This window comes from Coturnix japonica, chromosome 8 (genome assembly GCF_054131305.1).
Source record: "Coturnix japonica strain WE chromosome 8, WE-NBRP24, whole genome shotgun sequence".
Taxonomy (NCBI): domain Eukaryota; kingdom Metazoa; phylum Chordata; class Aves; order Galliformes; family Phasianidae; genus Coturnix; species Coturnix japonica.
The window spans coordinates 32,820,460-32,833,884 of NC_140670.1; the positions used below are offsets into that span (position 1 = coordinate 32,820,460).

The 13,425-nt window shown below is 49.8% G+C and overlaps 1 protein-coding gene across 2 annotated transcripts in view; it reads right to left on the minus strand.

Moving 5' to 3' along the window:
• The window catches only part of STK32C (serine/threonine kinase 32C), a 47,993-nt gene that overhangs the window by 17,621 nt on the left and 16,947 nt on the right, over positions 1 to 13,425 (minus strand). For both annotated transcript variants that reach the window (XM_015867622.3, XM_085554892.1), the window contains exon 2: positions 3,547 to 3,602. In XM_015867622.3, coding sequence (XP_015723108.1) covers positions 3,547 to 3,602 — 56 coding nt within the window. The remainder of the gene's footprint in view (positions 1 to 3,546; positions 3,603 to 13,425) is intronic.

A 13,425-nucleotide genomic window follows, 5' to 3' on the forward strand; every position in this document is an offset into this window, starting at 1 on the left:
TGACTCAGGCTTCCCCATAGAGGAGCTCTGCTATGAGCTGCATTACAGTGCAGGCTTATGCCGCTAGGGATCAAGTCTGCTAGAGCAGCTTGTGGCTTCATGAATTAAACACGTATAGAGAAGATGAGGATATGAGGCTTTTTCATACTTGCTCCCACTGACTTAGAACTGTCGGCCAGTTTCAGACAGATTTCACAGGAGGACCATCCTGATGATACCGCGGCTCCTCTCAGCTCTGTGAAGAGCAACGAGACAAGGCAACATAGACCCAGAAGGAGAGGAGGGTTCCATCAGTGATTAACCCACACTATTAGGCACCAGGGCGTTATCATGAGTTCAACATATCAAGTCAGGGCTCATTGCTTTGTCTCAACACAGACAGGCTTTGTTCTGGCAGCAAGATGCTCAACCCTCCCTGGTGCTGCAGCACTTTGATGAGAAACACAGAAGGAAGTGACAAAACTGCAGGAGAAGCATAAACAGGCACCTTCCCCAACCACTCTGCAAGCCCAACACTTAGCATTCCTACCAAGCGCTGGGGAGTGAACGGGATGGAAGCATCCCAGCACCCACCAGGGACACAGATGAGCTCATGCACAAACTTCAGCCTCGGCTGTGCACGTGACCTGTGGTACATTGCCCAGCTACCAGAGCCCAGAAAGCAGCGCAGCACACTCTGCCCTTCATTGCCTTGGGGTGGGAAGCAAAAAGGAAGGTGTAGGAGCAGAGGGAGTCACAAGTACTGCTCCAGAAAAGTCATCCTCACCTCACTAAGAGGCTTCAGCAAAATAGATTGGACACTTCCCTGAGACACAATGTAATGAATCAGTGGACGAATGAGATGTCTTTCTCCCCGTCTGTAGGCTGCTTGGCTTCATGAGTCTTCATTCCAGTGCTGAGCAGGTCAGGCGCAGTGGGAAAGCAGTGGGAAAGCAGGCAGGGGCACGACGGGCTGAGCCTCGGGCTGTGGATGCACAGTGTGACCCCCCATCAGACCTTGTGCTCCCATCACTGCTCCCCCCAGCGGGATCCCGGTCCAACCCCCGACTTCAAGAGCAGACAAAGACAGATACGCTTTTATGTCCTCACAGCAGTGAAGTGAAAGTAATGAATTTCCCATAACCTCAGCTCTTTAATCCTTGGCAAAGAAAAAAAGAAAGAAAAAAAAAAAAAAGAAAAAGCAAAAGCAGCTGATTCAGAGCATGTGGGGAAGCGCAGATAAAAGGAAAACTTGGGGAAGAATAGTAATAGTCTGCCGTTCTGCCTCCTGGCTCAAACTGAAAAGACTTAACCCAGGAAAGGTCAGCTTCTCAAAGGGAGATGTCAAGGCACCTACCATGCAACCAATGCCTCCAAGGCTTCCACGCCTCACGGCAGCTCTCAGGATGCTGCCCAGCACTCACACTGAGTTTCCCATTAGCACAGCTCACAACTTGCTCCCAGTGCTGGAAATCCCCTCCAGGATGCTGCTCCTCTGCTCACTGCCCAGTGACACTGCAGCAGCCCGACCTGTGCCAGAAGTGGGGCTGTGCTATGGGAGAGACACAGCACAGCTTCTCTCTGAGGAAAACAGCTCCTTCTTATGTCCAGTCTAAACCTCATCTGATACAACTTGTGGCCATTTCCTCGGGTCCCGTTTGCTGTCTGGGAGAAGAGGCTCTTCCTCATCACAATCTCCCTTCAGAAAGTTGTAGAGTGCAAATAACAGCTCTCAGATAGGTAGATCCACATTTGCCATCATTAAATGTGAGCTTTAAATGACTTTGTAAATGTAAAAAGCTTCTCTCAGTATCAAAGGAAATTTATCTTATTGACATAATTATCCAGAAAGATGACAGATGAATCATTTCAGCTTTTTGAAATGATATACAGTTCTGATGGCTGAAAGACTGTGATGCTGGAAACTTCATCTTTCTTTAACATAAACATAAACCAAAGCTGCCGTGACGCTCCATTCAAAGCCAGGCAGGCCCTGCCCTGAGACTCACACATTTCTTCTCCTGTTCTTGTTCTCAGTCCAAGTGATTCTCCAGCACACACGGAGCTGCTGTACATCAGAATCAACCCCTTCTCTCCAGAAAACTCACATCTGGAAGGATGAGTTTCCCCATATGACCTCAAAAGAAGCATTAGCTGCTATTTTGTAGTAAGGTTCTGGGTCAGCTTTTTTGTCTTAGGCACTGAGCAGAAGTTGTAACACTGACACTTCCTATTGCCGTCAGAAGCACCTGCCGTCTGCCTTACCCCTACAGCATTACCCGAAGGAAGGTCCTGAGCTCCTATTAAATCATTCTCCATTGTCCCACCTAACCTCAGAAATCCAACATAACTCTCCTTTCAGCTTTTGCTTCCTTGCTCAAGAGTTACGAGTGAGAACGTGGGCGACTGTTTAAAACCCCCCCCCTCCCCAACTTGCACTGCACTTGGCATAACATTTTCATTAGCCCTCCTCCCGTGGGATTCACAGCCAAGGCAGGCAGGGATCCGTGTGGGCAGATTCTGCCCCGAGCACAGCAGAACGATGCAATAGATACCTCCATTAACTGAGGCTGAGACGAAACATCTTCATTAGCAAGCAGTGCTAACAGCGGTGCTGCTGCTCACAGCACCTGCTCTCCCAGCTCCAAGCAGAGCTGGACGGCACCTCACCAGGACCGCGGCTGCAGCATCTTCAAAGGTGTGTTTCCTTGCCCCAGTACAACTCAATCCTAGCACAAATCCCATAGTATGTAACCATTGCATGAGATGATTACGATAACCAAGCACAGCAATTGTCATGAATCACAGCCAGGGTTATTGCTCCCACGGCTCCTGTCTGACCCATTGGGTGCAGATGTCTCACCTAAAGAGAAGGGCACAGCTACAGCTGGGACACAGCAAAATGCAGGTTCCAAATAACTGCCAAACAGTAACAACACAAGGAAGTCTCACACATGCATCCTGAGCTTTCAGCTTCCACTGCAAATAAACAGTGGAAAATGCTGTGATAAAAGCAGCAAATACAGCGACAGAGATGGTGAAATAAAGAACAAGAAACGAATATAAACCAGCAAATCAAACTAATTGACTTCCCCAGCTCCCCAGCTCTTTGATCATCCTCTCCCACCTGCTCCCACATACTTGGCAAAAAGAATCTTATTTAACAAAAAAAAAGCATCAACAAAAACTCTTGTGCAGAATTCATTGCTGAGCGGGGGAGCTGCCCGAGGCTGCAGGGTCAGCCCAGCACCACTTCCAGCTCCTTCTGCCTGCTCTCACTAACAACACAGCCCCTCAGGAAACACAACAAATGCTTGTCATAAAATGGTCAGAACTGTGGGCAATGTAAGATACGGCTGTTTCACCAAGACGCCAAGAGTGAAGGTGATACCTCACAGCAACAGAGCGTTTTCCTGAAGGCGTTTTTCCTGTGTTTACTTATCAGCAGCATCTCACAATAAAAATAATCAATTTTGGCAACAATACTGTTTCAGTAACTGTAGGTACACAACAGCAATTACCCGACGAAATGCTGGAGGAACATCGGAGCTGGGTGTCCAAGCCTACCTTGCCAAAGCTGCCCTTCCCAATCGCCCGGAGAATCTGGAAGTGGTCAAAGTTCACTACAAGATAAAGAAAAAAAGAATTTAAATTTGTAAATGCTTTACTGCAAAGAGCTTGTATTGAAAAAGAAGGTGGGGAGACAAGTGAAGAGCATTGGTTGAACTGTGCTAAAAATCACCACCTTGCCTATCTCTACCAGGTCTTACCCATCTCTACCAGGTCTGCCACTTGTTCCATAGCCTCAGCGAGGAGCCACAGCAGGAGAGGACAAGGTGGATGTAACCCTTCAGTTACTGCCTTTGTCAGCAGTTTGCAAACAAAACCAATTCCTCTAACCTGTCGCCGTGATCTAATCTAATACTGGTCTTAAATATTTTGTATATCTATTTGTACCTACAGTGAGGCAGCTCCCAATGCCTTATAACTGGAGTGCCCTGCAGCCAAACGAAGGAAGAAATACTGCCACAAGCGCCCATGCAGTGGGCACAGCACCAGTCTCATGCACAAACTGCCTCCTCATTCCCTGATCCCTGCATCCACCCCCAGCTCGGTGACCCTGCCCTGCCATCCCACCCACCATCCCATGAGACCCTGCCCTGGAGAAGGAGCCTCCACTCCACCCCCCCCCCCCCCTCCTGGAGTGCTGCAGGGTAGGACAGGGAGACAGCAGCCGTGGGACTTCCAGCAGGGATGACACACAGATGGCAAGAGTGCACTGAACAGAGAGCAGAGCAAAAATCACACAGGAAGAGTGGGAGCAAAGAAATCACCATAAATATTCCGAGTCCCACTCCCGTATCTCCAGTAAGTGCACATCTGTCATCTCTGAGGATGAATCAAAAGCCTACACATGCCTGCGGAGTTCCTATTATCCTTTTCTGCTCGGCTCATATCCAAAATATTGTTATTGTCACTTCTGTGGGACATTTTCTGCAGAACTCTGACAATTTTGCCAAATGAAATGGCAAACAGCATGATGGCCAGCTGCCTGCACAGCCCCCCGCCGGCAGCTCCACCAGGAGCAGTGTGGGATGCACAGAGCAGTGGGGCTGCCCCATCCTTCCCACAGCCCCCAGCACATGGAAGCCATCTCCCCACCTCTGCCACCCCTCGGACACGAGCAGCTGCCCCAGCAGGGCTCAGTAGCCATGCAACGTGGGCAGTGGCATGGGGACAGCCAGGGGCAGAATGGGGGCTGCTCATTACAGGAGCAGCTTTATCATTACTCCTGCCTGGGGCAGGAGCAGGCTGCAGCCACACAGCGCTGCAATGAGGCTCCCCTACCACCCCAACCACGGGCACTGCAGCAAGCAACACACAGCCAGGCCATAACCTGCTAGTGGTACCAGCGCTGAAAGCCAGCATGCAGCGGCTGAAGCATCGTGGGCAACAGATCCCACCTGCAAGCAAATCCATGAGCTGAACCAAGAAATACTCAGAGCAAACCCGAGTACAGAGATTATGAACCAGCATTCATGTTGTACGAGCCCAACGGGACAGTCTTTGACAGCTCTTCAAAACAATGTTTGGGATGCTGTGTAGAGGAGCATTGCTGCTTAGAAAACAAAACCCCAACTGTCATTTTCACGTATCCATGACTACGGCTGATCCAGATTAAGCTCCAGTTGGTAGTCAAGGAATAAATGGAGAGATGAACATTTACCAGGCCCCTGAGCCTGTCAGCAAATATGTCCCTGTGAATAAATTTAACACGGCTCCACTGATCTGAAGGGCTCTTGTTCCAGCCCCGTTATTTCCTTCAGGAATTATCAAGTGATCCCAGTAAGTACAAAGCAAACCTCAACATCTGGGGGAGAAAAGCACAGGAGCAGCATGTTGCAAATGTTTTTGAGACGGCTGCTGTTTGCTCTGTATTTCTTTATGAAATACCCAGAAGTGCAACAAGACAAAAAGCGGTGTAAAACTTCACGCTCAGCAGACCCCGCGTGCAAGCCCAACATCAGGGCCTGGTGCCCTTCCTAGCAAAGCAATGACTGCAGCAGACCTGAATCCGTAGGACTGGAACAGAACAATTAACTTTATCAATGCATTCCTATACATTGGCATAATTCATAGTGTTTGTCTACCCATTATGGAACTGCAACCCAGCTCTGGGAGAAAACACCGCAGTAATTGATGCAGAGACATTAACACGTGGCCGCAGGAACCACAAAGCGTGCTGCCATGGCATGCCAGGAGCTTCAGCCCACAGCCCAGAGATCACATCAGCCCCATCTCCTACGGGCAGAGAGAAGAGCAGCCCTCAGTGCAGTCAGGGGGCAGCAGAGGGGCAATGCAGGGAGGTGGGAACGTCCTGAGAACCACCACAGAGGGGTCAGCAGATGTTGGGCCTGGGCAGACCTCAGAGCAAGGGCATCAGGCAGACAGGGAAAGAGCATAAAGACTCATAAGGAAGGCAAACAACAGGGATGGGAAGGGCTTGGTTTTTTGTACCACTCAGGGAATAAAACTGAATGAGTTGAAAAGATCAGGAAAATCAAAAGTAGGGGCTGAGGTTATATGAGAGGGGGAGGCAGAGGGGTTTGGTGCATAGAGGGCAGTGCAGTGCAGCAGGGAACAGAGCCAGCCCCTCGCAGCTGCAGCCCTCTGCCCCACTGCGTCAGCTCCATGGGGGCTGCATGGCACAAACCTCATGGCACGGGCACAGTGCCCAGCATGCAGGGCTGCTTCACCTATCCATGTCTATTGAGGAGATTACATGGGGGAGAAAAATGGAAACGTGAATTGTGGCTGTCAGGAAACCCAAGGGAGCATTAACTACCCAGGAGTTCAGGGAATGCTGGTAGATAATGAGATAAATTAAAGGTATAATACAAGCCCAGAGCTAGAAATGAATGCGTTTAGAAACTGAGGATTCAAACATACCATTAGGAAGCAGCTCTGAAATCATGTAAAACCAATAAATCACTGCACAATGAAGAATGAGTCTCCGACTCTGTAAGGGATCAAATATACCACACAAAGCAACTACAAAGACACCTTAGGGAGACTGAATCATTGACACTGGCCACCACCCCTTCCTAATTAATGCAAAAATACTGTTTATATTGGCCAGGATGCTTCCCAAATGTGTGCCAGTATGTTGCATTCATCTGCTTCTGCCCCAAAAAGTTGAGGATGCACCAGAGATGGCTACGAACAACACAGCACCTCGTTTGTGGCATCCCATATCCTTTGCGAGTGCTAATCCTGCTGGACTAATTAAAGTACTTGGCGGCAACAACAACCCTGAGTGGTAACCTGACTGCTCCTTAGCACCCAGCCAAGCTCCCTGTGGGTGCAGAGGGCTGGATGAGCTCATGGTGGTGCTGGCCAGAAGCAGAGCCCACCAGCACACGTTCCCTGCGCACACACAGTGCCAGGCTGAGATGCACAGCACAACCCCACGAGCAGGACACAGAGCGAGCTGGGCCTGCAGGGATGAGCTGCAGCCATGTCCCACTCAGAGGCACTGCCCTGGCCTGGTGTAGATCACAAGGTGGGACAGGAGGAGGATGGAGCAGGGCTGGCTGCTGCGGCCCTGATGTGCTCCTTCCTGCACAGCCGCTGCCAGCACAGCCCGGTGCTGCAGGATAATCACTGCTTCTCGCACCACAGCACCAGTAATTATTTTTCTTCATCTCTCCCTGCTATTTCTCCCAGAATAGAACAAAAGGATCAGGAAGGTTATTTCAGCCATTTAGTCCCAGGGCTGTTCCATTCTAATTACCAAGTTTGGTTGTTCCAGCCACAGAGGGAAAAAAGAAGGAACAAAACGTCTCCCGGCACACCCTGCTCCCTGCACACCACTGCTGGCACCCACCGCCCTCCAGACCCCATGCATGTTGCATTGCAAAACAGATCTAACTAAAATCCAGCTCAATCTCCACCTTTTGTCTAATGGACAGATCGGATGCAGCCTCCAGCTCAGGAAATTGTGTTTCAAGTAACTAAAATTGATTTATCAAAAGAGAACGGCTTTATAGCATGTTTATAGCAATACAACACCAGCAATAAGCATCTGCTCTATGATACTTAATGTTTCTGCAACATATGCTATAAAAGACAAATGGATGGATGGTGCTCAGTGCTGGGCTGCGCCTGTGACCCTAACGAAGGCCAAGCAATTTTAGATGAATTTGTTTCTAAGGAAAAAGGGATCTTAAAGAAATGAGTCTTGAAAACTGGGCCTAACACAAAGTCTGGGGCAGTTTGCTACCTCCATTTCAAACTGAAAGCTGGTGATGCACACTGCTCACACCAGGCTTTGCTCTTGGGGCAAGGCTGGTGACCAACCCACATTAAGGCAAAGAGTTCTCAGGGGAGGATGCAGACACCTCATCAGAAATCAAATCCAGACAGCGAAGAGATACACTGTGTGCAGGAAGAAACCTTGCCACTGGAACAAAGCAGCTGCAGCACTCCCAGCTCTGGGCTAAGCAGCACACCAGGGGCTCACAATGAAGCACAAGGAGCAAGAAAAAGGGAACGCTAACAACATTTGTAATAAAATTGTGGATGTTTGAAGCTCAAGAATCACTTCCAAAATTAAATCAACAGATGGAGAAGTGTAGATCCACCTGGATGAGCCTCAGCCCCTGTGGCAGCTGCAGCACTGGAGCCAAACACACACACAGGGTTTGCCACCCCAACCTCTGCTCTCCAGCCTGGAACTCCCTTCTGTTTCGGGATCAGCTGTAAGTTCAGAGAACGCACTCCAGCTGGGGCTGTGCCTGAGGCACTGCTCTGTGGTCATCTCCATCTCCATGGAAGTTACTGCAACAATTAGTGCTATCAATATCTATCAATAATGCATCTTCTTACAGTCCCTTGGGATCATGAATTTGATGCAGATGTGAGAGCTTGCTCTCCTGTCTAAAATCCAAGGGACACCGCAGGCTGTTGAGGTTTGTGCAGGTTTTAAGTCAATAAAAGATAAAATCTGACACGGGGGAAAAGAAGAAAAAGTCTTTTCAAAGTTTTCATGAACACATTAAAGTTTTCATGAACACGTTTCTGTCCATTTCCAGGCTTTACCCTCCTAACCCTCCCCATACCTCTTTACTGTTTCTCACACAAACTCAACTTTCATTTCAGCCTACTTTCATTTCCAAAGACACCAGGACTAAAATACAACTCAAACCCCCTCAATCTGGAGCAAACTCATACAGCAGCCTCTTCTCTCTCTTACAGCTCAAGTACATTCCAGTTGTTTCCTGAAAACATGGTAAGAGCTGGGGCTGCACATCTGAGCCCCGCAGTGCCATGCCTGGCCCTCATGGTGCCCCCCCAGAGTGATGCCCTCCAAAGCCTCCAGCGAGGCGCTCAGAGCACAATGGAAGTGAAGGCAGCCCAGGTCTTCAGGCATGGAGGGGCAGTTCCCATCACCCACTACAGTGCAGCAGGACACCAGCCTTTGCTGCTTGGCTCCTCATCCAAAATGGAGCTGCAGCACCCCACAACCCCACACGTCAGGAGCTGAGCAGCACCCCACGAGCTGTGCAATATTTCCAGTTGGAACCTTCCTGCAGTGAATGAGTGGGATGGAAGGGATGCACAGGACCGGCTGCCCAGCTTCGTGCACTGCCATCGCCACTGCAGCTCCTTCTGCATTAATCACTTCAATGGTACTGAATTATTTACCGCTCACAGTGTGCTTTCGTCACCCAGAGTTAGCAGCCAAAGTTACTCACAGAAATAGGTCAGCCTCATCGCAGAGAAGAATTAACATACATTCCTTGTGCTCCCCCCAACGTTTCTATTTTTATGCTCTGCTCCACATGAGGACGGGACAATTTTAAACTCCCTGCATTTTTCATGCTGCTCCATCACGCTAAGCCTGCAGGCTCCACAACATGCCCTGACTTCACATCTCCAACAAACCCCTCCCAGAAGCGACAGTCTGGCGGGCTCAGCACAGCTCCTGCAGCACTGAGATGACTGGGAGAGCAAAGAAATGCAGCCCAGTGTGTGCAGAGCAATGCAGCACCATGGGGCCATGCGTCTTACCAGCACGTGCTGCCCTGGCCCTCCTGTTGTGCTGCAAGCTGAATGCGCTCAGTGCAAAGCATGCCACTCACTGTGTGTCATGTGCACAGGAACTGGCACAGCGGGGTCTTACTCTACACAGCCACTGGATGAAGCCTGAGCACAGCTACGCTGGTTGGATGGCTTGCTGCTTGCAGGCCTGGCTCCATCTCCTGCAGGGATCGAGGCCTGGAGCAGAGGGAAGAGGCCAACACACAGCCTGGGAATTCCAAGGTCCAAGGATGTGGCCCTTCAGACACACTGCAGGTCTGTGGGACATCACCTGGCTGCAGTGACGGACGCCAACCACAGAGCTGCTGTGCACAGTGCTAAGTGCAGCATCACTTTGTGCCTGCAGCACACTGAGCTGACGGGTACCGACTCAGTAAAAACAGAGCTAAGAGCAGCAGTGCACACAAGCCGAGGTAGCATTTGATTCAAACCAACCGTTCAGCTCGACAGCAAGCAGTTGAACACTAACTCCTACTAACCCATAACACCTGTCTAACACTAACTCTTGTCAGGAGAGCTCATGCTGAAGTGGCACAACTCCTCGCACACAGCAGGACCAGCTCCTTTGCCTTAAAGTTAATGACGTGCAGCCAGGTGGCACTTGATATTCCTCCTTCCTTAGCTACACCCAGCAATGCACGTGTAATGACTGCGCTGCACAAACACCAATGGAGATAATTAGGACTCCCGTAGAGCTGAGCTTTTTCAGCGTTGTCTAAAGCAAGAACAGAATGTTCTGGAAGCCACATTGTGCAGCACAGACCCTGCGCAGACAACTTACTCCTCCAAATCTACAACAAGCCAGTAACATTTGCTGGGAGAAAGGAAAATATTTCACAAGATAACGACTAAACGCTCCATTTCCTGGGCTTCCAAATCTATTCACCACTGGATCAGGTTTCAAGAGGATCAAACTCAGAAACGGGTCAAAAAACCCTCACTTACATGCACTTCGAAATGGACTGTGCTGAAAGCTACACAAACAACATAAAGCCTCACTTTAAGAACACAATAAACAAAATATTGGGCCCCTCACTGCAAGAAAGACATCAAGGCCCTGGAGTGTGTTCACAGAAGGGCTACAAAGCTGGTGAGGGGTCTGGAGCACAGGGCTTATGAGGAGCGACTGAGGGAGCTGGGAATGTTCAGCGTGGAGAAGAGGAGGCTCAGGGGAGACCTTATAGCTCTCTATAACTACCTGAAGTGATTTGTAGTGAGCTGGGGGTTGGCCTCTTCTCTCGTGTAAATGGTGGTAGGACGAGAGGGAATGGTTTCACGCTGTGCCAGGGGAGGTTCAGGCTGGACATTAGGAAATATTACTGCTCTGAAAGAGTGGTCAGGCAGTGGAATGGGCTGCACAGGGAGGTGGTGCAGTCACCAATGCTGGAGGTGTTCAAGGAACATTTGGACGTTGCATTGAGGGACATGGATTGGTGAGAACTATGGGTGGTGAGTGGTTGGACTGGGTGATCCTGTGGATCTGTTTTAACCTTGGTGATTTTGTGATTCTATGATTCTAAATAAATTATTCCATCCATGAAAATCTATTGAATCACAGCAGCCAAGTAAATAGAAATCAGTCCCAGGAGCACACAAGGACAGCAAGAACTTCTGCTGGCTGATGATGCCATCGCCATGGCACGTGGGATGCCTTGGCCACAGCAGCAGGAACCCAGCAGGGCTCCCAGCAGGACGCATGCATGCTCTCAAAAGCCAGTACAGTACATGCTCCCAGCCACGTCCCCTTGTCCCCAATCCCACATCACTGCAAGGCAAATGGCCCAGCAACCCAAACCCAAGGAAAGACCCAAACCCACGAGGGCAGAGCACCCATGATGGGCCCGGCACCACAGCCCCCCAGGGTGCACAGTGCCTGCTCTGCCCAGCAGCACGGCCCTGGCTGGGGCTGCTTGCTGGGTCAAGAAGCCCAGTGCCCACAGCCAGTGCCTTCTGCCAGCACAGAGCTGTAACCAGCACCTCCCACACCAGCACTGAACAGTTTCAAAGCCAAATCCTTCTAATAAGCAACTCCCTTGCACTTACTGCCACTCTATCACTGAAAGACCACTGGGTCAGCCTCCCTAGGTCCTACTCAGAGCAAAAACTGCAGACACGCCTGCAAAGAAGACAGAGCCTCCCGTTCTGCACACTGACATGCTATGGTGTGCATGTGGGTAAGCAGAGTATTTCTAAAGCACTGGATGGGACGACCTGAGCACCACATACAGAATGAAAAACGGCTTTAGTCAGACCCTGCCTTAATCAGCCCTCTCTTGTCCCCTCCGTTCCCTCCCTCTTACTGCTCACTCCCCCCTTCTCCTGCTGTGTCTCTCTTCCAAGTCTGCATTTCTCTCCTCCCACTAGAAGCACAAAGAAGTCTGTAAGACACGAGTGTCAACAAGTTCCACCTGTGCCTCTGTAATTATTATTTCTTCCTATGACACTGTGTATGGAAAAAAAAAAAGGTGTGAATATTGTCTGAGCCACGTGCATTGATGTTATGTGCCCCTGGACTCTCCATTATGTACAGTGCCCCAGTCTTGGGTCTGTCTTGGAATGGAAGAGAGCAGTGGGAACCTGAATTGTCTGTTCAGAACACCTCTGGTCCCCCAGATGTGCTGCCACGTACAGGACATGTGTAGATAAGGTGTCACATGGCCATACCATGGGGCCTCAGTCCCAGCCCCTTCAATGCTCCCTCCTGGGAGCCTTAGTGCAGGAGCAGCAAGCAATGGTGAGATACGTTAAGGAAAAGCCATCATAACAGTGACAGCCAGCATAACAGTGACAAACAAGAGAAAACTGTGCCATCTGGACTTGATGGACTTTCCATTTACATGTCACAGCATTTCACCTTCCAGATTATCTATCAGCTGATGCACCAGATTTAAAGCAATTCCTTCTTAAATAAGGATGTTGCTCTTACAAGGCAGCTACACGCTGCAAATGTTTCCATTCAAAACGATTCACAAGAATGAAAAAAAAGGAAAGGAAAAAATAAGCCAAACTCGGGAGAGGTCAGCACACAGCTGGGGAACTCAGTGCTGCATCATGGAAGGAGTGCCTGCCTCTCATTACCACCAAATTACAGAGATTAGAACCGACAAGTGCTGTGAACTCACAGATTTCCACCGACTCCCAGCACTGTCAGCCCTTGCTGTGGGATGTGGGATCCCTGCTGGCCCCTGGGAGGGGCAGCAAGGTGAGACTCACACAGGGAAGCAAGGAAAAGCAGGGTGTGTGATGCTGCAGCACCCAGCGTGTGTGTGAAGGAGTGATCCCCTGTGCAGAGCACTAAGTGTAAGCTTGAAATGCTCAACTCGAGCCCCAATAAGTCCCATGTTCACTGAAACAAGATCTCCCTAGGATAAAAGGGCTGAGATTCATCTCTGCAATTATTCTGCCTTAAGACAGAGGGGAGCACAGCACTGATTACTGCAATTAAAGCCCTCTCCCACACACAGGCGATGCTCTGCCTGCACTCCCCTCCTGTCTGTAACCTCCTGCAGACCTGTCCCCTATCTCTGTGTTCTGGCACATTCCCCCATGGCTGCACCATGTTTGTTTGCACCTCACACCGCCCCTGTGCTACACGTGCTGTTAGGAACAGATTACTTACATCTTTCCTAACTCCCAGTTTCAAAAGTTTCTGCTAAGTGACAGCAAACAAAAACAAGAAAAAAGAAGTTGCACCCTTTTCCTTCTCTCAGCCTCCTCTTTCCTTGCTGACACCTCGAGCACTTTCCAGTTAGACTTAATGAAGGGAACATGCTCTCCTTATTCCCTAATGGCAAATACGACTCCTCTACCTTCTGGGGTAAAGAAAAAATGGCTCAAAATCTG